Genomic DNA, 24671 nt, shown 5'->3' with positions numbered 1-24671 from the left:
AAGTTCATCTCACTAATCTATCAAAACACCACCAATTCCAGAGCTTGATGAGTGAAGTGTTTGTCTGGAACAGTTACATTCTGTTAGCTGTCCCAAAGTCCTAGTTAGCCACAGAAACCACTCAACACAAACAGAATGTACGAGCAGAGCGTGGGCTTAGACAGGCTGACTGTAAAGGGTGTGGGCGATGTTGTCAGGCGCGGGCTGTACATCAATGCTAACAACATGACCGTGCACCTCTGAACTCTGCTCTCACAGCCAGGCCTTTAGAAAGGCAGGCCCAGAATAAAGATAGGTGTCCATGAAGCTGGCATTTTATACCGCGTCAGTGCCGCTTTCAGTGTGTTATAAACAAGGGGCTTCGATTTCACATGAACTGTGCACCAAAGCAGAGGCGGCGGCTGGAGGTTGACTTGGTTCAGATCTGTTTTATAGTCACTGTGCCCAGACAGTAATATGATCTTGAAAAAGGTAAACAACAAAGAGTTTAGCAGTGAAAAATATGCCTAATATAAATACAATCGTGCGCATGGCAGCTTAGAACTTGAAAAATATGACTGTGGCATTAAATTTTTCTGGTGGAATTAACAGAGGAACAGAACATAGCCTTCAAGGCAATATATCTGAGAGAAGGCAAGGAGATAATACATCTAACTCCATGGTCTGTGTGGCACTCCTATAAAGAAACGCACAGTAGCTTTATTTAATTGAGAAAATGAATCAATTATGGTGATGTTGCATCATCACATCAGACCCATGTGAAATGGAAGACATAAGTCACTGCATTGTGTAACAATGTTCAGAAGTAATTGAGTACCATAAGCATTTTGAATCAATTTCAGGTTCTGGCTCTGCTACCTTAATACAAAATGCATGAAGTTGACATCCTGTAGTATGTTACTATCAAGACTGTAATAAAACCCTGGCATAGCATCTCTAAGATCCTGGGCAAAACTGGATTGTTATGTCATAAAAGAGAGGGACCAGTGGTAATCCCTCTCTTCCTTGTAGCAGCCTTAATATAGGACAGTTTAATTACATTTATTTATTTGTGTGTGTGTGTGTATGGGCACGTGTGCCACGGTGAGCATGTGAAGGTCAGAAGGGAAGTTGCCAGAGGGGCTTCTCTCCTTCCACTGTGAGGGTTCTGAGGATTGAACTCAGGTCTTCGGGCTTGCTGGCAAGAGCCTTTACCGGCTGAACCACCTCACTGGCCCAGTCAATGTAGTGCAGTATTAAGGTGTCTTCAAGGTATTCTGCTTCTAACCTGTAAGACAGGGCAGGATAAGACAGTAGAGCCCTGTAAGATCCAGGGTCATTTGGAGTCCTCCTCCTCTGTCCGGTCCACACAACTCATGTTCCTGAAGGTAGTGCCACAAACCAACCCGAACCTCACTTTAGGGCACCTCATAGAATCTTTGCCAGATTTTCCTCCGTGAATCCTGTGATCTCCCGACTCTTGGAAATCTGTGAGTAAAGATGCTCTTTGATGTCGAAAATGGATTCCTAGTGTTTTGTCCACTGCAGACAGCTCAGCTGTGAAGTGAATCTGTCCTCTTCAATACTGCGCATCGGGCTACCTGTGTGTGCTTAGAAGAAAAAAAGAAAAGCAAACACCGTAGGAGAGGGGACCTGGCTCTTGGAGATTTTACTAAACTTCTCAGCAGCCTGGAACTGCTTCCTGTGTGGTGACTGAAAGGTGGCGACATATGAGCAGGAACCTTGGCCACTTGAGACAGAGCATGGGAACTACTGTCTACAATACCTGTAACCCCAGCAGGAGGATAGTGAGTTCTAGGTCAGCCTGGGCTCCAAAGCAGGACTTGGGGGAGGGGACGGACTGCTGGTCAGCCACACGGATGCAAGAGGAAGTCATCCACCCAGCATCCACCCTTGACAACCATACCATGCAAGTGCAAACATGCAGTCCAGTTGGTTTGTTAAGGAATGCTGTGGTCATAGGCAGGTATCCTCCAGGTGAAGGAACATTGAAAAGGCCTGGCACCACCAGACCCGGGCCTGCAACCCAAACCTGCACCATTTCTGGGAGGCCTGGTTTCCCAGCATAGAGACTGTCATCCCTGCATGCCTTAGGGCTTGTTGTGCTGGCCAGATAAGTATGTGCAGGAAAGAACTTAAGTATCTCGAAGGCTCAGTGGGTAAAGTGCTTGTCGCACAGGCATGAGGACCTGAGTTCAAATCCCCAGCACCCATGTAAGAGCCATGTGCTGTGGCCGGCACCTGTAATCTTCGTGCTGGCGGGGCAGACAGATGCCTCCCAGGGTTTGATGGCCAAGCAGTGTAACTGGCACGGGAGCTCCAGGTTCAGTGAGACACCCTGTCTCAAAAGATAAGGTGGAGAGTGATCGAGAAGACCCCAGCGTCAGCCTCTGGCCTCACACATGTACACACATGCATACAGCACACACACGGTGCCACTAAAAACACATGAAGGGTCCTGGAATGCAGCTCAGTGGAACATCTGCCCATCGTGTCTGAGGCCCCTGGTTGATTCCCAGCACTAGGGGAAAACATGGAATGTTACACTTTCCCATCTAACCGGCTGGTTGGAGCTCACGGATCCCAGAAAACAACTGACCTGCCCTGGTAGCATTTACTCCCTAAAATTTTTCTGTTTACAAAAATGCAGGACCTAGGACTCAGTTTCCGTTGGGTTTGGGTCCATTAACTGCAGGTGTCTGGGGGGGACAGTGGTGTGTTTACTGTTTTGAGTAGCAAGTTGAAGTTGATTGATCTTGTCACGTTTGGTTAACTGTCTGTGTTAGATGTGAGCAGCTTGCCCGCAGAACGCCGAGTCGGGGCAGGCACCCTAGCAAAGCATTGTAAAACCTCATGCATTTGATTTTTCCCAGAGAGCCTTGCTGCTCGAGAAGCAGTCCAAAAGAACTTTGAAAAGGGTAGAGTTTTCACCCCACTCCTTAGTTCCAGGCAAACACTTCAACCACATAATTAAAGTTTTCTTCACAAAATAGGGGATTGTGAGCAGACACTGGCAGGAATCCAAAATTCTAATTTCTGACTATGATTTAATTTCAATTTTAAATAAATCGGTTTTTAATTTAAAAAGAGTGAGCTTCATAACATTAGCAATGATTGCAACATTAAGCCCAGTGTTCACAATCTAGCAATATAAAACATTATTTATATCTGAATCGTAAACAGCCTTTTGAAATGGATTATGGTTTTTCTCCCTATTCTAATACAACCTGGAGGGTACTAAAAAGTGTTGTGTGAAATTAACATTCTGCTGACTTTCGCCTATAAATGAGAAGCGAGCTATTAACATTTGTGTATTTTCATTATGTAAATTGTGTTAACACATGCCCACAAATTGCCACCAGCAATGCAATAATTTTCTCTCAGTGATCATAATGTGTCCAAGTGAGTCATTTTGATTATGACATGCTAATTACATATTGCCTTTTTTCAGATTCAGAAAAACCAGGGATCTTTAATGGTAAGCTTTATGAGTTCAGAAAAAAAATTCACTTTTCTTTTTCCTGATGGCTGCTTCCTTTGCATGCTTGAATGCCTTGTTTTAAACTTAGCAAATTGCATTTTGAAGAAAATGCAAACCTTTAACTGCCTGTATTAGATTAGGTACCATTAGAAATAATAGGACGTCCTGAGCATCCATGTTTTTATAAGAGTTTGCTGTTGTTGATTAATCTTGCTATATTTTATTGCATTAATGATTTTTTTCTTTCCACTCCACTGTAAAGACATTGCACACAGGCTAATACTTTTCCCTCTCTTCTTCCCGTTGCAGCCTCTCCAGCTTCTGCAGTGCATTGTTGATGAGGTGAGGCATCGTCTTATGTGCTTTCCACTCCTAAAGTCATCCCTAATGGTGTGGAAAGCTTATATTTTGTTTCCTAATGAAGCACAATGCCCAACATCCTCGAAGCAAGTTGTGTGGTATGCTCTGAGCTGTGTTACACGAGCTGGCCTTGTCCTGAATCCCGCTCTCTCCCCGTCTGGGCTGAGAAGCGCTGTGATGACACACTGTCCCACAGGCTGGTCCTCGGGGATGTCAGAGGCCCTGAAGACAAAACATGATAATATTAATTGATCCTCTTCCTGGCCAGATGGGGATGGAGCTGGAAATTAAAGTGGTATCACTTCTTCTATAAGAGACATTGAAAGGCATTCCATAGAGAAGGGTCAGAGTTGAGTGAATCGTAACATGGTCTGGATAAAATATGCCTTTCTGGTTTCACCTATAAAACAAACCGTGGTTAAAATGGGGGAGGGTTTGTCCAACGCTCTGGTCAATAGTTCAGCCTTAATTACCTCATGAGGCGTTTTCTGGAGATTCTCTCTGCCCCTAACTTCTTGAGTCTTCTGGTATTCCAGGAAGGAGTCTTCTCTCTTCCTAACTTCTCTTGGCTTGAGCATGCTCCCTCTGCACGTCCTGTGTCCCACTGCCTCCATGGAGCTCATCCACCTCACTCAGCTAACTTGATTCTACTTCTTTTTCTGAATTTCAGCTCCTCTTGATATTAGCCTTCTTATAGTACACCAGGCTTTCAATTGAGACACAACAACCTTTTTAAAAATCCTAGCCTTGGGCCGGGCTGTGGTGATATGCACCTTTAATCCCAGCACTCAGGAGGCAGAGCCAAGCAGATCTCTGTGAGTTCGAGGCCAGCCTTGTCTACAGAGCGAGATCCAGGAGAGGCACCAAAAGTATACAGAGAAACCTTATCTCAAAAAAAAAAAAGAAAGAAAGAAAGAAAGAAAAAAGAAAAAAACCCTAGCCTCCTAGCAAAGTTTAGTTTTAAAAACTAATTAAACTTTAATTTTATAATGTTTAGAGCATTTGTAAATAGAGAAGAGAGACAATAAGTGGCCCAGATAGGAAAGTTTGAAAGGAAAAAAACAAACAGTAATTTCATAGCTATTCTTCCCAATTAAACATCTGCATAACCAGTTATGAGATTTGGGAGAAAAGAATAAAGATCCTCCTAGGAAAAGAATGAGCACACACACACATCACAGCCGCAGCGCGAGTGGGACTCTCAACTCCTTAGTGTCTCCATCCGCCAGTCCATACATCCCCTGCAAGCCATCAACCACGTCGGTGCGAAAAGGAAGGCATCGTCCTGAAACAAATGGAGACTCCATTATCTCAAACATCAGACAGGCCTCCTGGACCTCATAGCTCATCAATATCTCTGTCATCTTAGTTTCCAAACGCATCCTGTCCCATCAGAATCCTCCTGATTAAGCCATTGTCCTGAGCTCTCCCTCCAGTTTTGCTTGGGGACGTGCCCAGGGAAACTTGGCCTAGCCAGTCAAATGCACAGCCTGCGCTGTTTCCTGGGCTCCACCACTCTTGGTGCGCCTGGCTCCCGGGCATCAAAAGTACGTGGGCATTCAGGTATGTGTCTTCCTCACCAGTGATACGTGTGTTGCCATGGAGATTTTATGGGTAAAATAGATGTTTCTATTCCTTATTTCAAGACATGATGGTTGTTATACATTTAAAATATTTTACTTGTTTAATTTCGGCAAAATCATAAAACTTGAAAAGATTATAGGGTAACACTGAAGGACAATAGTATCTTGCTGAAATTTCATACTCTTCTTTGTAGCCTTTCTCCCTCAGACAAAAGACAAAGAGAACCTAGTATCTCTGTTTACTCAAAACCCTGTTAAAACGCCTTCTCTCTAGACACTTGGGAGCTGACGCTGTCTTCACTAAACCAAGTTGCTCTTAAACCTGAGCTCCTCACCAACAGCAGTAAGAGTAAGGCTCTCAAATCTCAAATCCAATAAGGCCATTAGGAGAGGGGCAGCCATATGGACTGCCTTATGCAAAGTACATCAAGGCATCAGAGAAAGCATGGGTCGTGTTTTGTGTTCACTGTCCCTGTGTGTGTTAATTGCTGCTCTGCACTGGGTATTCCTCATATAGTGACCCAAAGACTCACTGCATCGGAATAGCTAAGAGTCATTAAAAATGCAGAATCCAAGCACATGCCTATATCTCAGGAAGCTGAGACAGGAGGATTGTGAGTTTAAAGCTAGCCTGGGCTATTATTATAGTGAGACCCAGTCTCAAACAAACAGAGCAGAGTCCTGGGCCCAGGTCATTGGATGTCTCAGTGGTGATGCTTCCGATGCCCTAGCCTCTCGGGTACTGTGCGCTCATGTTCAATGTAGACAGCTTCTCTTCATTTCCATCCCACAAGGTTGTGAACTCTCCTCCAACTTCATCTGCTCCTGATTTTCAGGGCTTCTGTGAGTGAATATAACCGTCAGGAACTGATGCTTTTTGCTCCTTGGGTTTGAGGACCCGATGCTAGTGTGCGCTGTTTCCTGTTACAGAAAAGTCAGGTCAAGAAGTACCACCAGGGGCTGGAGAGATAGGTCAGTGACTAAATAGTGTATTAGTCTTGGAGAGGACTCAAGTTCAGTTTCAGCTTCCACTTTGGGTGGCTTGTAAGTGCCTGTAATTTCAGCTTCAGGGGGCCCATGCCACTGGCATAAGGGGGAACCAGCATTCATGTGCACATACCTCCATACAGACTTACAGGAATACACATAATTGAATTACTTCCTGAAGGGATCCTAATTCAGGCACATTTAATCATATACAACATACCAGTAGCAAATCCTAGTGTGGCATATTATGTTACTGGCTTCAGCTTGACCTTGACCATAGCATAGCAGAGATTGGACAGTGGTTAATTAACACCCAGGTGGACAGAGGCCAGTTAGCTCCAAAGTGGCCAGAGGTGAATGTTAGAGCCGATCTGAGAGTCAAGGATGGAACTGTAGGGCAGAGCCAGAGTTAGCCACCAGACATCCAAGCAAAGAACACCAAAACTAAATAGAACCATAAGAATCACAAGGATGAAGCTTGGACCAGCAACTGGAAGGGTAGCCAAGGCAGACTGGGTACTGAACTCTCATCAGAATTCTGGAGAATCCGGTCCACTTTGAGTAGCTTGGACCCAACTAGCTGAGGCTGTAAGTCTCAAGAGAACCTCTTAATACCCCAGGCCCCTGGTTGCCTCTCATTGTAAATGATGTCTGTTTATCTGTACCTGGTGCCTTGAGTACCTAGTACCCTTGGGAATACAAGGCTTCATTGTCTAGATAACAGAAATGTTACTGCTGGCTGTGCTAACTGTGAAAAATTTGTATTTTTAAAAGAAATGTGTATTCTTGGCAGCCTGCTGACCATTTTCTCTAAGATTCTAGTCTGTTTGGAATGTGATGCCGAACTGACCTTGTATATATCAGTGTCCTCTAGGGCTGAGAAAGTAACGGAGCTGACTGTGTGCTATCACTGAATGTGACTATGTGTTTGGCTTCGACACTCAGTGGTGTGCTTGGGCCTCTTGAAATCATAGTATCACGTGCCTCCAGGCTCCTCTGTGCTCCTTGATGAGCACTCCTCCTGTGTTCTCCCTTGATGTTGCCTCTCTTCTTATGATCACTCATTGTTCTTGTCGGGGACCTTCCCCATGTGCTGTCCAAATAGTTCTACTGTCTGCCTTTAGTGCTGGCACTCCCAGTGGTGACCCTAGCAAAATGAAAATGTATCAAATGAAGTCAGATCCCCAAGGAGTACTTGTAAGATCCAGCAGCCTTGTCTGAAGAGGTAGACAGAAGCTAAGGTCCCTCTGGTGCAGTGACATGGATAGACCTGCATTCAGTTAGCACATAGTTATCTGTTGCCAGCCATGTACTAGCCTGAGTTGAGAACACTCAGGACAGCCTCAAATCCAGAGGGAATGGGCTTCTAGGCAAGGCCACAAAGCCAATTACAGACCAAGTTGTCACAGGTGGAGATACGCCACATGTCTACATCACTAGATCCTAAGATCTCTCAAGCCAGCTAGTGGAACTTCCAGTGGATGGAGGGGCTGAGAACTAAGAAGTCTGAAGGGAACCATGCTCAGGAGTCTGTTGACTTCACACGGGCCATAACCTTGGGCAAGAGATGTATACAGAGCAAATAAGTGTGGTTCAGTGTAGGCTGACTGCTACAGAGCCCAGAGATGAGGGTGGGTAAAGAGGCATTGCATTTAAACTCAGGCTTAAAAGATAAATGGAGTTTCCTAGATTAAAAAAGGAGAAAACATAAATGTTGGGCAGAAAGACCTGAAACTATCTTATAAATCATTTTTTGAGATCACAGATGTATTCCAGAATGTTCATGTTTTCTAAAATATGACAACCAGAAAAATGGGTTAGTACTCTAAGCATATACATACATTCCAGGTATATTATAACTAAAATAAATTCTTGCCTAGCATCTGTAGGTGCTCAAAAGAACCATTAACAAATCCCTGATTTACACTTCTGTTTATTCATTTTACACATAAAAAGTGAATTTGTTGAAGTGACATTTTATACCTGCTCAGAAATAATGACGTACGTTGATCTCTTAAAGCTATGAGTTTGTAAATGAGCAAACTTTCTGTACTTTCTCACAGTCTAGGACTGGAAGTGTGGATAAACAGTGGTCTGGGTTAGGTGCTGAGTGATTCTGAGAATGTTAACTTTTCTCACCATTCATATATGAAGGAGAAGATTCCAGTCTTAGGAATGGCATGATATAGAACATCTCTGTTTTCTCTAATAAGGCTCCCTAAGGAAGCTAAGTGAGCTGTAAGCACCTACAGTGTACAGAGGGCAGTGAGCTGTAAGCACCTACAGTGTACAGAGGGCAGTGAGCTGTAAGCACCTGCAGTGTACAGAGGGCAGTGAGCTGTAAGAACCTGCAGTGTACAGAGGGCAGTGAGCTGTAAGCACCCTCAGTGCAGAGGGCAGTGAGCTGTAAGCACCTGCAGTGCACAGAGGGCAGTGAGCTGTAAGAACCTGCAGTGTACAGAGGGCAGTGAGCTGTAAGCACCTGCAGTGCACAGAGGGCAGTGAGCTGTAAGCACCTGCAGTGTACAGAGGGCAGTGAGCTGTAAGAACCTGCAGTGCACAGAGGGCAGTGAGCTGTAAGCACCTGCAGTGTACAGAGGGCAGTGAGCTGTAAGCACTTGCAGTGCAGACAGCAGTGAGCTGTAAGCACCTGCAGTGCAGAGGGCAGTGAGCTGTAAGCACCTGCAGTGTACAGAGGGCAGTGAGCTGTAAGCACCTGCAGTGTACAGAGGGCAGTGAGCTGTAAGCACCTGCAGTGTACAGAGGGCAGTGAGCTGTAAGCACCTGCAGTGTACAGAGGGCAGTGAGCTGTAAGCACCTGCAGTGTACAGAGGGCAGTGAGCTGTAAGCACCTGCAGTGTACAGAGGGCAGTGAGCTGTAAGCACCTGCAGTGTACAGAGGGCAGTGAGCTGTAAGCACCTGCAGTGTACAGAGGGCAGTGAGCTATAAGCACCTACAGTGTACAGAGGGCAGTGAGCTGTAAGCACCCTCAGTGCAGAGGGCAGTGAGCTGTAAGCACTTGCAGTGCAGACGGCAGTGAGCTGTAAGCACCCTCAGTGCAGAGGGCAGTGAGCTGTAAGCACCCACAGTGTACAGAGGACAATCTCAGATCAGTAGGCTTAGGTTCTACCCTAAGAAAGTAGAGAATGAACAGACTGAACCCAAGTTAATAGGAAGGAGAGATAACAAAGATTACAGCAGAAATAAAGGATATAGAGAAGACAAACCATTGGTTCTTTGAAAAGACCAACAAAATATCAGGCTTCTGCTAGACTGATGGAGACAGAAGGAGATCTCCCAACTGCTAAAATCAGGAATGCATACTTGATGTTAGGCTGGCTAGGAGGGTACCCATCTTCCTCCACTACTCCATGTGTGTCTCTCTTGAAGCTGCATGCTTGGTCCTCAGTCAAGGGTATATGAGCCCTGAGTTCCCTGTTAGTACCTCCAGCCAAGCTCTCAGGGTGTAAAGCCTGGAATACCAGTGTTTGGAAGCTTAGGCAGGAAGATTGCCACAAGTTTGAAACCAGCCTGGAATACACAGAAGAGCCTACCTCAAGAATTAATTAATTAATTAACTAATTAACTAATTAATTAATTAATTAATAGAACATATGCTCTGAGAAACTGTATGCTACAAAACTAAATCACCTGTATGAAATACACAAATCCCTGGAAGCACAAATTGCACTACAGAGTAAGCCTACAACAAAAAAATTTAAATAAATAAAAACTTGCCATACAAGCCAGAGCAGCATCATTGCTTTAACAGTGAATCTTACCAAGTGTTTAAAGAAGAAATACCAGCCCTGCTTCTTAGACTCTTCCAAACTGGGGTGAGAGAAGCACTGTTCTCCTTGTTCCTATGAAGTCAGTACTGCTCTGATACCTGAGTCCAAGGACTTGGCAAAAAAGAAAACTGGGGCCAGCAAGGTGGCTTGGTGGGTGAAGGTGCTTGTTGCCAAGGCTGACGAGTGGACTTTGATCCTTTGGACCCACATATGAAAAGAGAGCTAACTCTCAAGTTGCTCTCTGACCTTCGTGTGTGTGTGTGTGTGTGTGTGTGTGTGTGTGTGACATTTGTATCCACACATACACACAAATAAATAAATAGAAACACTGAAGACCAATATCCCTTATCTATACAAAAACCTTCATGAAAACACCAGTAGGATTTTACACCCTGAATTCAGCAATAGTTAGAGGGAATCATATAACTGACCTGGTTAGCTTTGTTGCCAACTTAACAGCATAGGAAGATCCTGTCCCAAAAATAAATAGATCAATGGATAGATGGGTGGGTGGGTGCTCTGAAAAACTGTATGCTACCAAACATATGAAATACTCGTTTGAGATGGGGAGGGAACCCCAGTTGAAGAGTTGCCTCCATCAGAAAGCCTGTAGGCATGCATGTCTGGGGAGCATTTGCTGATCTGATTGATGTAGGAGCGCAGCACTGTGGATGGTCCCATTCCTAGGATAATAGGCTTGGAAGAAGTGTAGCTGAATGTGAACCCAGAGCAAGCCGGTAAGCAGCACCCCTCCATAGTTTCTGCTTCAAGCTTCTGCCTTGAGTGCCTACCTTGGCTTCCCTCGATGATGGCTGAAAAATGTAAGCTGAAATAAACTTTCCTCCCCAGCTTGCTTTTGGTCAGTGTTTTATCACAGCAGTAAAAATCAAAATGGGACAATATCCTAACTAAGTGAGGTTTATCCCAGGAATGCAAGGTTGGTCTGACATGTGAAAATCAATTATATACCATTTTCATTCAGTAAGGGACAAAAACGCATAATTATATCTCAATAGGCCTTAGCCTCCCAAGTGCCAGGATTGCAGGGGCATGCCACTGTGCCCAGCTGCGTATTTTAATTTATGTCAAGGGACATGTTTTAAGCCCTGCTCTGGCTTTTGGGGTGGGTATACTTATGAAACTTTCTTATTACAAAGAATAAGAAGCTACAGGAGGTGAGTTACCCATAGGTTTTGAATATGATTATGTCTTATGTAATTTCAAAGTTGTGGGTTTTCAGCCTTATTGAGATATACTTAAAATAGAAATTAAGTACATTTAAGGGATACAGTAATACGCCTGAGACATACAGTCACTGTGAAACAGTTGGCCCAATCAAGCTACTCTACCTATCACCTCCCATAGCTACTCGTGTGTGTGTGTGTGTGTGTGTGTGTGTGTGTGTGTGTGTGTGTGTATGCGCGCGCGCACGCCCCTATCCTATAAGAACCCTTGAGATCTCCTCTTGGCAATATGAAGTATAGAACTCTTTGATAAAAGCTTGGTAGCCATGTTACATAATAGGTCTTCAGACTTACTTATTTTACAGTGGTAAAGTTGTACCCCTTAATCCATGCCTCCCCTCGTTACCCCACTGCCCACCCTGTAACCCCCCTGACTGTCTGCTGCTCTGAGCTCTGCTTTCTTAGATTTCATGTAGAGGTGAGGTCATGCAGTATTTGTCTGCCTCTATCCAGTCTGCTTCACTTGGCAGGGTCTCCAGGTCAACTGCTCTTGTCACTGTGGTTAAGTTTCCCTTTCTTGAAGGCTAAATAAAGTCACCCCCCCCCCCCCCCGTGCCCTCTCTGTCACTTTTTTAATCATTCATACACAAAGTGACATTAGTTGTTTCTGGATCTGGCTATTGTGGACAGTGCTGGAGTACAGGTATCTCTTCAAGGTAAAGAACGTTTTCCTCTGGATGGGCACCCAGAAGTGGTATTGCTGGATAGTGTGGGGATTCTGTCCCTCATTCGTCGAAGAGCTTCCACTTGTCCATGATGACTACACTTTACATTCCCATGATGTCCCAGAGTTCCTTTCTCCATATTCTTCTTAGCTATTAGATTCTGATATTTTGGTACTAGCCATCCCTGGCAGATTCAAGGTGGTATGGCACTGTAGGTTAGCTGGTTTGTTTTGCTTTTGAGACAGCATCTCTGTATATCTCAGGCTGTTCTGCAACCCACTGAGTAGCCCTGAGTAGCCTCAAACTCGTGATCATCCTGCCTCGGCCTCCAGAACGATGGCGTTATAGCTTGTGCCACCATGCTGAACTCATTGTGGTTTTGATTGTTTTTTAATCACACTTTTAAAAATGGGACTGTATCATCATCCCGTTGGTTCAAGGGTTCATTTTCATGGCTTAGGGATTTGCTCAATGGTAGACTGCATCAAGCATGAGGTACTGGGTTTGGTCCTCAGTGCCAGTGCCAGCGCACGCGTGTGCGCGCATGCTCGCACATACACACTAAAATTTTTTTTGAGTTAGTTTTCACATACCTTTAAATCCCTCTTTTATGTTACTCAGAAACCACCCCAGCAAACAGGACCATGCAGCAGCTCCTCTGAGCTGATGAGCTTTTGGGTGACTTAGCTCTCTACCCCTCGCCCCCAGCATCTGGGTGCAAGAGCACCATGGATTGTCTTTTACAATCTTGACTATTGGTGCTGGAGAGGTGGTTCACTGGTTAAGGATGCCAGCTGCTCTTGCAGAGGACCCAGCTCAGTTCCCAGCACCCACATCAGATGGTTCAAAAACCACCTACAACTCCCCTTCTAGGAGATCCAATGTGTCCTGGCCCCACAGGTATATGTACATACATGGTATACATAAACCCATGCAGATACACAGCTACACATAAATTAAAATAAATATTTTTATTTAAAAGTTGTGGACTATCCCTTATCACTCCTTACCCCTGTCAACCCAGCGACCAAGGTCATCCTCAGCTGTATAGTGATTTCAGGTCTCTAAGAAATACTGTTGTTTGTGGCTGGAACATAGCTCAGTGGTAAAACCAGAAGAAGGCTTGGCTCTTAAATTTCTGCTCTCTTTGAGGCAGGAGGGAGAGGAAAGAGGAAGGAAGAAGAGGAGAAGGAAAGTCATTCTCTGCAGAATGAGTCACTCCTGAGCTAAGGGTAACTAAGGAGGCTCTGGGCTGTGAGAGGAAAGGAGTGTTAGGGGGAAGGTTGGTGAGAGCGACCACCTAACAGTGCCCCTCCGAATTCCAAAAGTGCAGAACGTGGTGTTAACTGACTGCAGGAGGAACAGCATCCTGTTGGTTTTTCCCTGAGTTTTGAAGCTAGCAAGAAGGGAAAAGAACAGCTTCCGCCTCGCCTGCACCTTCCACAGCCCATGACTACATATGTTCAGAAGGAAAGCGGATCCCTGGCCCGGGCCCTAGCACAGCCCGCACAGACAGGTCAGGACCCACCCCTCCCTGGCAAATGGGAAACTGTCAGATGAGGTTTAGCTCTGGTGTTTGCAGCTTGCATGGGCTGGTGGTGGAGGCCTCGGAACCTGGGAGAGCCAGTGCACCTGGATGCACACAATGGTCCTATCCTCCAGCTCTGTATTAACTAGGCCTGTCTCACGATGATGGGAATATATATCGTTGGAAACCTGAAACCCAATATTCCTCTTTTATGTGAGGCCGTCTTTAGAGACCTAAAACCTCCTTTGAAACGTCCAGTGTGTTTAAATTAATGCAGTTTGGCTGGTTTGAAGATTGCAAATAGGTTAGGGCTAGATTCTGTTAGTAATTACTTTCTTCTATTGACAATAACTGTTTCTTTAGAAATGACATTAACATTCTACAAAAACACAGCAGTAATCCAAAAGTTAATGTTCTGTTCACTTATAATTATATTTAATTCATATTTATGAGTTCATGGGAGGGAGGAACAAGAAAGAAATGAGTTAAAAATGTTACAGGAAAAACAATGTAAAAGAATTTTTTTCTCTGAAAAATGTTCAAAGTCACTTGAAGAAAGAAAAGAATAATTTTTAAAACAGTTATATAAAATCATATTTTACGGACTAATGCTGAAAATCTGTGTTTTTATGAATTCTTAGTGGCACTGAACAAATTCAGTGGAGATTTTTCTCCATATTTTTCTTTTTCACTAACCAAAATACTAACATATTTATCATTGTGATGTTTATTTCAGCAAGTCAGATTTGGGAGGGAGGATCCACATCTTCAGACCAAATAGATTATGTAGCTCTGTGTTGTTTCTTTGAATTGTCCACGAAGCCTGATGTATTATGAATGAATTAATTTCGTGGCGGCGGCGGAGGCCCATGAATAGCGGCGTGTGAATGGGCAGTTGCCCGGTGGGGCCAGTGCTGGCTGCTGCCATTTACCATGTGTTGCAACTATTGTGAAGTCTTCCCCAGCCACAGGACAGTGCTCAGTTAATCCACCATGATGGGACCTTCACACCCTGAACCAAGTTGGTTGCCAGGGTCAGTCGCTCTGATGATTCTGCCTGCTGTTAGTTTTCCCTAAACCAGGGGAGACGACCGTGGGAGAAGTGAAATGTCCTCAAAAGAGACCACAAACTGGTCAGCTTGGTGTTGGCCTCTGTTCCAGAATGGAGGCGGCTGTCTTCCTTCTCCTGGAAATGGAAGCATCTGGGCCCCTGAGATCCCTGATGTTCTGAGGTCCAGAGTAGCAGATGGCATTATGATTTTCCAAATCCTGGTGAACATTCTAACTGAACTTGTTCATTTCACAGTGTGTAGTTTTGTTTTGTTTTGTCTCATATCTCTCCCCTTTGTTCCTCTCATATTAACTAATTTTAAACTGATGCAGTATCTCCTTCCGCCAGATTTAAATTCCCTCCCTGTTAATTATTCTATGGAGCCAAGGGTAGAGGTTTCACATACAATCCCAAGCTTGCAATTGCAGATGATGGGCCTTTGGGTTTGGTTAAAAATGTAAGCAGATGCCACCCAGCTCCTTCACCACGAGTCACCGAAGTTCCGGTTTTCCCCTTATCCGTAGCTTGCAGTCAGGTGGCAGAGGGCAGTAATTATTCTAACAGTCGAGTGAACATTCAGGAGGGCACACCATGTGGCGCCTCGGACTCTGGGTTTACGGTGAGTTCTCGGAGTCTGACTTGATGGTGTTCTGGCTTGTTGAGTTTTCAGGACACAGACCTGCCAGGTTCTTGTAGTTGAGCCGCATGTGTATGGATCCGGGTGTCTTTGTGCAGCTGAGGGGTCTGCAGAGAGGGATTGGTCCTCCATTTCAGACCCCATGGAGAGTTCTTTTTCTCTCCTGTTTTTGCTCACTATAGCTTGTGATATAGCTTTCATCTAAAGCAGCTTTTAATCGGCTACAGGCAGAACCTGGTGAAATGCCAGTTGCGGATATTAGCATGATAATGTGGGTCCTGGCTCCAACATGTGTAGCTGGACTTTTCCTGAGGAAAAAAAGCTTGACCTTACCAGTGTATGGAATTCAAGCACTATATGGGGACAAGGTAAAACCACAGGTAGGAGCCGCTGAATAATTACCTCTGGACCAGCCCGTGCAAGAGACTTCCCACGAGGGTGAGCTCATTTAATGGTCCCTAAAACTCAATCTTGTGCATGTCAGTGGTCACGCTTGATTATTTGCAGCAGTGTTTTTATGAAACGCGTTGGGAAGCCGCAGAGTGAGGATAGTAGCAGGTTCTACTTTTGTAATGAAGCCCCATCGCTGTGAGACAGTGTGCTTTCTGCGGCTCTGCCTGAGCTGCAGGCGAGGGAGAGGGGTGTGGCTGTGAGTGGGGGCGGGCATGCTGTTCACACCGGTACCTCTGCATAGTGCCACTCCTGCAGCCTGTGAGCAGCAAGAGACCCAAAATAAAAAGGGAAAAGACGCTCGCTGCCTGGGAAGGGAGCCACCTCAGACACGGTTTAGAAAATAAACCCACTTTCCAGTTCTGTTTTCAAAGAATTTTCTGAAATACCCAATCTTTGCCATGTTTAGGAAGTCTCTATGTAAATCTTTTAAATAACAGCAAAATAATGAGACTGACTGATCTGGTTCATAGTGACGTTGATGACAAGCATGTTTCTCTGTTTTCACCATTATATTGAGGAACTTCTAAAATGTATGTGACTGGAAAGCTATCTGTGACATCAGTTTCGATTACCTAAGATGAATTCCTTTAGACCTGTTCTCTTGTATGGCCTGGGTTCTTAGAAGCCATCTGGTGGTGGTGGTCTCTTGGCTAACAGCTGGTTCCCTTGACTGAAGGGTTTATGGGCAGGGTGGAGGTTTTGGTAGTGAGAATTCAGGCCTTCAGCGCCTGGTCCCAGGTCCACCCGAGACAAGTTCAATGAACTGCTAACGTCAAGCCAGACCCAGCAGACAGGACTTCACACCAAAATGCCCACGCGTGTCATTTGTCACATCTGGCAACCCCAGGCATGGGGTGACCCAGGGTGGAAATTGAATCATCCTTCACTCTCTCCACACAGGCCTGATATGGAGTGGGGTGGGTAGAGGAGGACTCTGGGCTCCAGCTGAGCCTTCAGAGGCGTCCTCTTTGCCGATGTCTTCTTCGCAAGCCTTGGTAATGCGGAGCCTCATTCCCACCCCAGGGCTGGCCTCGAACCTTCCCAGGAATGGGCAAGTTCATCTCAGCACGGAATAAAGAATGTACTTCAGATCACAAAGTGGCCATGCTCGAAATAAACTCTACATCTGACGGTTGGACCTTGCTGACCGTCGGACTGTGCTGATCTGCTGAGGCATGGCTGGTCTGTAACAGGGTAGCCAACCAGCCAGGAACACATGTGCTCCTCTCCCTACCTGTCTCCTCCCTTTCCTGGCAGAGCCATGACAGCAAGAAGTGTACAAATAAGAACCTGAAGGGCTTTTGAAATATTAAAACTTTACTAATTTCCCATAATGCTCCATAACCCTTTTTTTAATCTGTGCGTGCATATGTGAACATGTGTGTCTGTGTATTTATGTACACGTGTATGTAGGTGCACACACCTATGTGAGCACTGCAGCTGGAAGAGGTTGCTGGGTGTCCTGCTCTCGTTTCTTACTGTATCCCTTGTGACGGGGTCACTCACTGAACCCAGAGTGACTGATGGCCAGCAGAGCCAGTGATCCTCTGTCCCAGCACCATTGCCACACATATGTAGGGCTGGAGATGCAGCCACATATGACAGACCACGTCCTACTTTTTGTGCCGCTTCTTGGGATTTGAACTCAAGACCTCATACTTGCATGGCAAGCCCTCTTATCCACTGAGCCCATTCACCCAAGACCTCAACTACCCACTGCACAGGAAGCTTTTGGTTTATAGACCAGCTTTTGTCTGTACACATATTTAACAAAAAGGGGGATTCTAATTTTCTTCTCTTTAGCTGTTGGATTTTTATTTATTAAAGATGGGGTCTGTATATTCCAGGTTGGTCTGGAACTTCCTAAGTAGCCAAGGATAGCCTTGAACTTCTGATCCTCCTGCCCCCACCTTCCAAGTACTGGGCTTGCAAGCATGTACCACCACACCCAGTTTTTCATGATACTATGGATGTAACCCAGGGCTTAAAACATCCTAGGCCAACACTATAGCATCTGGGCTACATCCCCAGCCCCAGATTTTCATTTTTAAACCAACTAGGTTTCCTCCCCAGGAGAGCACAGATTGTCCAGTGAATTCTGCCAGTCATCACAGAGGGGGCAACCATAAGGAATGAACAGTGAGGATCAAAAACCAATTTGGGATCTGACAGCAAAATGCTATTGTGCCTGACCTGAAGCCACTGGAATTGCAAATAACCTTTGACCCAGCCCCATGAGTAGAAATGGCGTGATCTTAGAGAGCTGTGATAATTAGTGTGAGCCACAGGATCTAACACCAGTTCTGTTTGGGCCAAGCCACAGGAGCATCAGACTTGAATTAAAAGACTTACCCTTAAATGTGGAACGTGATTCAGTGTTAGCTCCATGTGGTTCTCTAATGTTAACTACTTATTGCCTTGGTGCTGTAGCAATAATACATCTCAAAGCAGGCCAACATGCTCATACACCTTCAGTGTGAGGCCAGCCTATCCTATATAAAGTTCCGGGACAGCCAGGGCTCTGTGGAGAGACCCTGTCTCAAAATAAATAGATAAAATAAAATAAACTTAGAAAGCTTCCTCTTTTGTGTATGTGTGTGAGGTGAGGGGTGCAGGCACATGTGTGTAAGGTGTGCACACGTGACTCGAGGCCAGAGGGTCTGTCTGGTCAGGAGTCCTTCAGTACTCTCCTCCTTATTCCTTTGAGGCAGGGTCTCTCACTGAGCCTGGCACACAACAGTTTTCGGCTAGGCTGACAGCAGCCGGCCCTAATGATCACCCCGTGTGTCTTCACCAGTGCTTGGGTTGCAGGACGTGCCACGGGTGCCGGGGTCTGAACTCCAGTCCTCATCCTTGTGTGCCACTGAGGTGTCATCCATCTCTCCAGCCCCTCCCCCACTAGAAGACTTGACTGCATTTTCTTTAACATTGGCCTTAGAACTCACAAAGTTAATACCACTGCGGTTGTTTAGTTATCCCTCTGTCTTCCATATGTCAATAAGATCAAATCTTTGTTTGGAGGGACATCTGTTTCTGTACAACTAGAAATGTTGAGGATGCTCTCCGGGAGTGAGGAAGGCAGTGGAGCAGAGGCCCACATCTGCCATCCTCTGGTGGTAGTGTCAGTCACCCCCGTGCCAGACTCATTGACTCTGACGTGGTGGGTGCTGGCTTGAGAAAGTTGTCATATGACTGAGGAAATACATAATTTACCGTTTGAGGTGCTACTTCATGCTTATGCCTAGCAATGTGTGAATGACCCACCACATTGTTGTAAAAGTCCATTGTCATCTTTAATTCTGCATGAATATAAAACTGAAGTCCTTAAAAGTGTTTTCTAAACAAAGGCCCTTCAATCTCTTTCCAGTTGTGACAAAGCAGAAGTCTAAGAATTTGAGATTCTCAGGGATTTTTTTAATAGTCTCTTCTCTTTAGGCATTCTCAATATAGTTTTAGATTTACATGCAGTTGGAGGTGATTGACATACCTACTTCCTCGCTCACAATTCCCATAAGACTAACACAGTATGGCAACCAGGAAGCCAGCGTGGGCACAGATCTGGGTGCTGGCTTTATTCAGATTTTACAATATAACGTGGTTAATGGTGGGGTTGGGGGCTTTAGAGATAAGCATTAAATGACACCGGTCCTTTCAAAGATTTGTTTTTATTTTTTAAATTATGTGCGTGTGTGCATGTCTGCATAGATTTATGTACATGAGTGCAAGTGCCCAGGGAGGACAGAAGAAGGGGTCAGGACCCCTGGAATTGGGCTTACAGTGCTAGGAACCAAACCTCTAGAAAAGCACCCCCATGCTCTTACATGCAGAGCCATCTTTCCAGTCTCACAGAGATTGTTTTAAAGCCAAGAAACACGGTTTTCAAAGAAGATATCCTTTTGCAAAAGTGACCTCTCTTTTAAGTCAGTTGTTTCCAAAGCATTTTCCCATTTATGCTTTCTGTATCTGGAGTAGCCACCTTCCGGCCTTGTAGTCACAAGTGTGCTCATTGTGACTCACTCTGTGTGTGAGCTGGCAGCAGCTGTGGTTAGGACTGGGTGTCTTTAAGCCTCTTCCTCTTCCACCTCAGTGTAGGTACACACACACACAGAGAGAGAGAGAGAGAGAGAGAGAGAGAGAGAGAGAGAGAGAGAGAGAGAGAACGCTTTTCTGCTGCTTGCCTTTTTTTATGCCTGAGTACCTTGCTGACAAGTGCTAATAACAAAATACCCAGAGAGAGAGAGTCCAGTTGAAGTTGGCACACATTAAACATTCTGGACTTGTCCCTTTGCTCAGAGATTGTGCATAATTAATAATTAAACAGTTTCGGTTGTAATGGGTTGACCTCGCTGAACTGTTCATTACTCACAAGGCAAAGGCATCATTCAAACTTTTTTCCCAGTGTCCTTCGCTGTTCTCTGGTGTGCGGCCTGCCTGTGTTCAGTTGTTTAGCAGAAGGAACTTACCAGATAGTTATGAAGCCTCTGAGACTGGCAGACTGTCCCCTGCATGCCCAGAACTGCTTACCGAACTGCTTCATAGCGGCTCCTGTCATTTAGCGGCTGCCTGCTCGGTGGCAGGATCCAGCTTGTGGTCCTTAGCAGGATTCTAAAGTTGTTTGGGGATTCAAGCCTCAGATTAAAGCTTTTGGCTAAGGTTGTGCCTACTCTTGTGGTCCAGACTTTCATGCTTAGATGCTTACAGAAAACTTGTAAACAAGAAATCCCTTATGGTAACATCCAGTACCCATTTTAGTACCTATTCCTCCCAGTTTCCACCAGCATTTCTGAGGTGGTAGTGAACTGGCTTCTTCAGTCAACATGTGTGTTTTCCAATGCATTTCTCCCTCTTGCCTGAGTCCAGTTCACAAGAGGATGTTTTTGGTATGTAGCATCTCCTTTACTGAAGTCTCTGAATCCCCGGGATGGGTTTCAGTCCCCTCCAACCCACCCCCCAATGATGGGATGCTTTCCCTTCTGGTGCACCCTAGGGGAGCCAGAACCCAAATTTTAGTGTGTGCCTGAACCCCTCCTTCCCTAAAATTGGAACAAAATAACAAAATAAGAAGATTCTTGGAAGTCTTTCTCATCCTGAGCTACACTAACTTTTAATTTTATTTTCTTTAAAAAAAAAAAAAAAAAAAAAAAAAAAAAAGAATGACCAGGCAATGTTGATGCACACCTTTAATCTCAGCGTCAGCAGCCAGAGGCAGGCGGATCTCTGAGTTCATGGCCAGCCCAGTCTACATAGTAAGTTCCGGGATGGCCAAAGCTGCACAGAGAAACCCTGTCTTAAAAAAGAAGAAGGAGAAGGAGAAGGAGAGGAAGAGGAAGAGGAAGGGGAAGGGGAAGGGGAAGGAGAAGGAGAAGGAGAAGGAGAAGGAGAAGAAGAAGAGAGGAAAAGAGGAGCTTGAAAAGATCTCTGGAGCAGCATATATGTTCTCTTGGTGTGTTAGCAGTCTGCTTTTGTGGACTCCCAAGCTCTCCAGGGGCTACCTTTGCCTCTGCATGTGTGGTTCCTTCTACCCACTTTCTAGCCAGCCTTCTGCTTCTCAGAACAGCCTTCCTTGAGGCAGGGAAGAGACATGGATTTTAAAATGAAAAAGGAATATGTGGCAGCATACACATGAGATGAGACTGGCTCCCACACGTCTCCGATGAGTGATTTCTTCTAGGCCCCTCTGAGATGAGAGTCTGCTCTCTGTGGCTCTCCAAATTCAACATGGGCTGCTGTTTTCAGAAGTAAAATAAATTATTCATGGCTACCACCCGGTGTTCCACAGTTTTATAATATGAGGGACGTAACAAGCTATAATATTAGGTCTTAAATAAAATTAAATATCCGTACAAAGTGCTGCGTGTCTCATCTCCCTTCGGCTGTGTGGAAGTGACACCTTCATCAAGCTGCCCAGTCTCTGACTCACAATTGACTTTTGGCAGTCCACCTTGAAGCAAAGGCTATATAGCGTCATGCTTTATACAGGAGCTTTGTAGAAATCCAGTCGAGAAGTTTAACCATCTTGGTAAATATTCAGCCACATTGACATTAAGCTTTGTTTTCCTAAATACTGCCTTTGAAAGCTACTCAGCAGTATTTGTTGGCGCATGCCTTTAGTACCAGCACTCAGGAGGCAGAGGCAGGTGGATCTCTGTGAGTTCAGGGCCAACTAGGGCTTCAGAGTAAGAACCCTGTCTTGAAAAATAATAAATAAATAAATAAATAAATAAATAAATAAATAAATAAATAAATAAATAAATAAATAAATAAATAAAGCAACTGCCACTCAGTTGGAGTACCGTGCATACATCCAAGAAAGAAAAGGTCCATGCAGGGATAATTAGAGGCATTTCTTGGATCAGAGTTCATAATTTTTTTTTTTTTTTTTTTTTTTTGCATTTTTGACTTTTAACTACTTTCTCAATCATGGTTGTTGAAGACACTAACATGTCATTTATGGATTTTCTTTGTCTTTTTTCTGAGACAGGGTCTCACTCTGTAGCCTTGGCTATCTGGGAGATCACTATGTAGACCAGCTTGGCCTTAAACTCAAGAGATCCATCTACCTCCTGGGACTGAAAGTGTGTCCTAATCACCATGCCCAGCTAAAAATGTCATTTCTTGACCCAGTCGACACACACACACACACACACACACACACACACACGGCTTCCCTCAGAGCAGACCAGGTCGGAAATGGATGCCTTGTTTTGTTTTTGCTTTTCAAATCACTGGCATGTCTGTGGCCATTTTGCAGGAGTGTCATGGAGGCTGGTCTGCTAGTGTGGGTCTTGCGGCTTTTGAGTAGCCCCTTCCTCCTGCTCTGTGTACTGCCTGTGAGTGATGCTTTGAACTTGATGAGCTTTTATTCACACTCCTTCCCTTTGTTTTCTTTCCTTCTGAAAGGCTTTCTCTCCTGATGACAATCTCAAGTCTGGAAGTGCGGCCGTCCCCTCCCGCTCTTGCTTCCACTGGATGAATAAATTCAGGGGTGCCCTTGTAAAAGCCAAGACATAGCTTGTTCATCTTCTCACACATACACACCTTTTTTTTGGGGGGGGGCTGCCTTGGCCCCCTCAGTTCCTTTTGATTTAATTGTATTTTCCAGCAGTTTCCAAATTGTTTGAATCGGAAACAAAGCCTTAATAAGAGTTCTAGTTAATTTTCTGTCTTGTAATTACCGATCTCATTTTTCTGATAATTGGCCACAGCAATTATATGTATATTTACTAATCACGTAGGAGGCTGTGCGGTTGTGTCTCTCTGCCATTGATAATGGCACACATAGTGCAGAGGTGCTTTTATCTTCTTCTCCTTTCCACTACATCAAAGCTGTTTCCTCTCGTTCCCCATAATGAATACATGCATGCATTTGACACAGTTGTGTGCTAGAGAAATTGTTTGGCTCCCACCAAATGCCGCATGCTCTGAGTTCCTAGCCTGCAGCGCTGGAAGGTTGTATGTAATGATATATTGCTCATCCAAATGGCCAAAGCACTCCAAAGCACAGTGAGATTAAAATAAGTCATTCCTTTGTTAATTTAAATAGGTGCATGTATCATACTTTGCGGGGCACTTTGTGTAGGGATGTCAGGGAGGGAAAAAGGCGCCGAAAGGTATTTTTAATAGCAAATGAGAATAGATGAGAATGGAGTCATTTGCAGCTGCCTACTTTATGTGGCTCTCTTGTTCCAACTGTAGGCCTAATGAGATGGCTGTTGAAGTACTCAGCAGTGTAATTTCATTACATCCTGAGCTGCCACGCTATAAACACAGCGGCGCTCTCTGTCACTCGTGGAAAACTCCTAAATTCTTAAAGCCTTCCTCTGCGAGCGGCAACGGGCTTCTCTCCCCGGGTCACGAAGCCCAGGCATTTGTTGCTGTGTAGTTTCCTGCTCTTTCGGAGTCGCTCGCTCACTCACTCGCTCCCACGCCACTCCTGGGTTTTTTTCCATCCGGTCTTGGAGGTGGTAGTTTCTTTCTCATCGTGTCCCCAATTCACGGGCTTCCTGACACCACAGTCGGCCCAGGCTGGCAGAAAGGCTGAAATGCCTTCTCAGGAAACAACTCACCCTCCAAAGTGTCTGTCTTTTAAATTAAAACACACAAAAGCGCGGTGCAAATATATACAGCGAGGGGCAAGCCGTTAGGAGCGGTCAGATACACAAATAAAATGTAAGTAACAGGAAGGTAAATAAATAGCAAATCCAGGAAAAGAAACAAAGGTCAGAACAAGAATAATTTCCCGGCTCTTTGTTAATTACAAGACCATTTGTGTGTTACTTAAATAATCATTAATTTCTCATTTACACTTTCCCTACCTTCCTTCCTACCCTGTGGCTATCATTGTCCTTTTTTCACCTCCCCCCTCTGCTCTGTGCTTCTCACCATCGTAAAATGTGTGGGGCTTGAAATTTGGCATCTCTACTTCCCTGTGTGGAGGAGGGTTCTGCCAGTCCTTTTAATTGGATGAGGCCTTCCGCCATCCCAGCTCCTCTATGAGGTGTGGGTGGAGGGTGGAAGAGGAAAAAAGGGGAAAAAAAAAAAAACTGTTGTCGTGACTTTGGGTGACTTGTTTCCTCCTCCCTCCCAGGATTCACCAGTCCTTCCGCTTGGCGAGTTCTCGGAGCCGTTTGTACATTTCATCACTCAGTGGTGAGTCCCGGTTTGCAAACCCGTCATGCCCTCAATGTAAATGATACATGCCATTAACTCCGAGGGAGGCTCCCGGAGACCTTGTGACTCTCCCTGCCTCCTTTTGGAGATGGGAGGGGCTTCTGGGCCTTGGGCAGCTGGGGCAACAAAGCCAAGAAATTGTTTAAATTATGTAAATGTTATTTACACAAGGGTTGTGGGTGAATTTCAGAGCCCCCCCCCCCAATTTAGTAAACTACTA

The 24671-nt window shown here is 45.0% G+C and overlaps 1 protein-coding gene and 1 long non-coding RNA gene across 7 annotated transcripts in view; one reads left to right on the top strand and one right to left on the bottom strand.

The window, feature by feature from the left end:
• Map2k5 (mitogen-activated protein kinase kinase 5) overlaps window positions 1-24671 on the top strand; it is a 236642-nt gene that overhangs the window by 176064 nt on the left and 35907 nt on the right. For 2 of the 4 annotated variants that reach the window (XM_006971444.4, XM_016003408.3), the window contains 3 exons: window positions 3452-3478; window positions 3791-3823; window positions 24369-24430. In XM_006971444.4, the coding sequence (XP_006971506.1) occupies window positions 3452-3478; window positions 3791-3823; window positions 24369-24430 (122 nt within the window). The remainder of the gene's footprint in view (window positions 1-3451; window positions 3479-3790; window positions 3824-24368; window positions 24431-24671) is intronic. The other 2 variants (XM_016003402.3, XM_042281084.2) reach the window with 2 other exon arrangements.
• Window positions 17-10348, bottom strand: LOC121830878 (uncharacterized). 3 transcript variants are annotated; one of them, XR_013052774.1, is made up of 4 exons: window positions 10195-10348; window positions 4315-7558; window positions 1407-4063; window positions 17-1267 (listed from the first exon to the last, which is right to left on the bottom strand). It is a non-coding gene; the product is annotated as an uncharacterized LOC121830878 (long non-coding RNA). The 3 variants fall into 3 exon arrangements; XR_013052775.1 differs by having other exon boundaries at window positions 17-4063; window positions 4315-5126; window positions 7262-7558; XR_013052773.1 differs by having other exon boundaries at window positions 17-4063.

Source organism: Peromyscus maniculatus, chromosome 7, assembly GCF_049852395.1.
Source record: "Peromyscus maniculatus bairdii isolate BWxNUB_F1_BW_parent chromosome 7, HU_Pman_BW_mat_3.1, whole genome shotgun sequence".
NCBI classification, from domain to species: Eukaryota; Metazoa; Chordata; class Mammalia; order Rodentia; family Cricetidae; genus Peromyscus; species Peromyscus maniculatus.
This window is presented reverse-complemented; position numbering and strand designations above follow the sequence as displayed.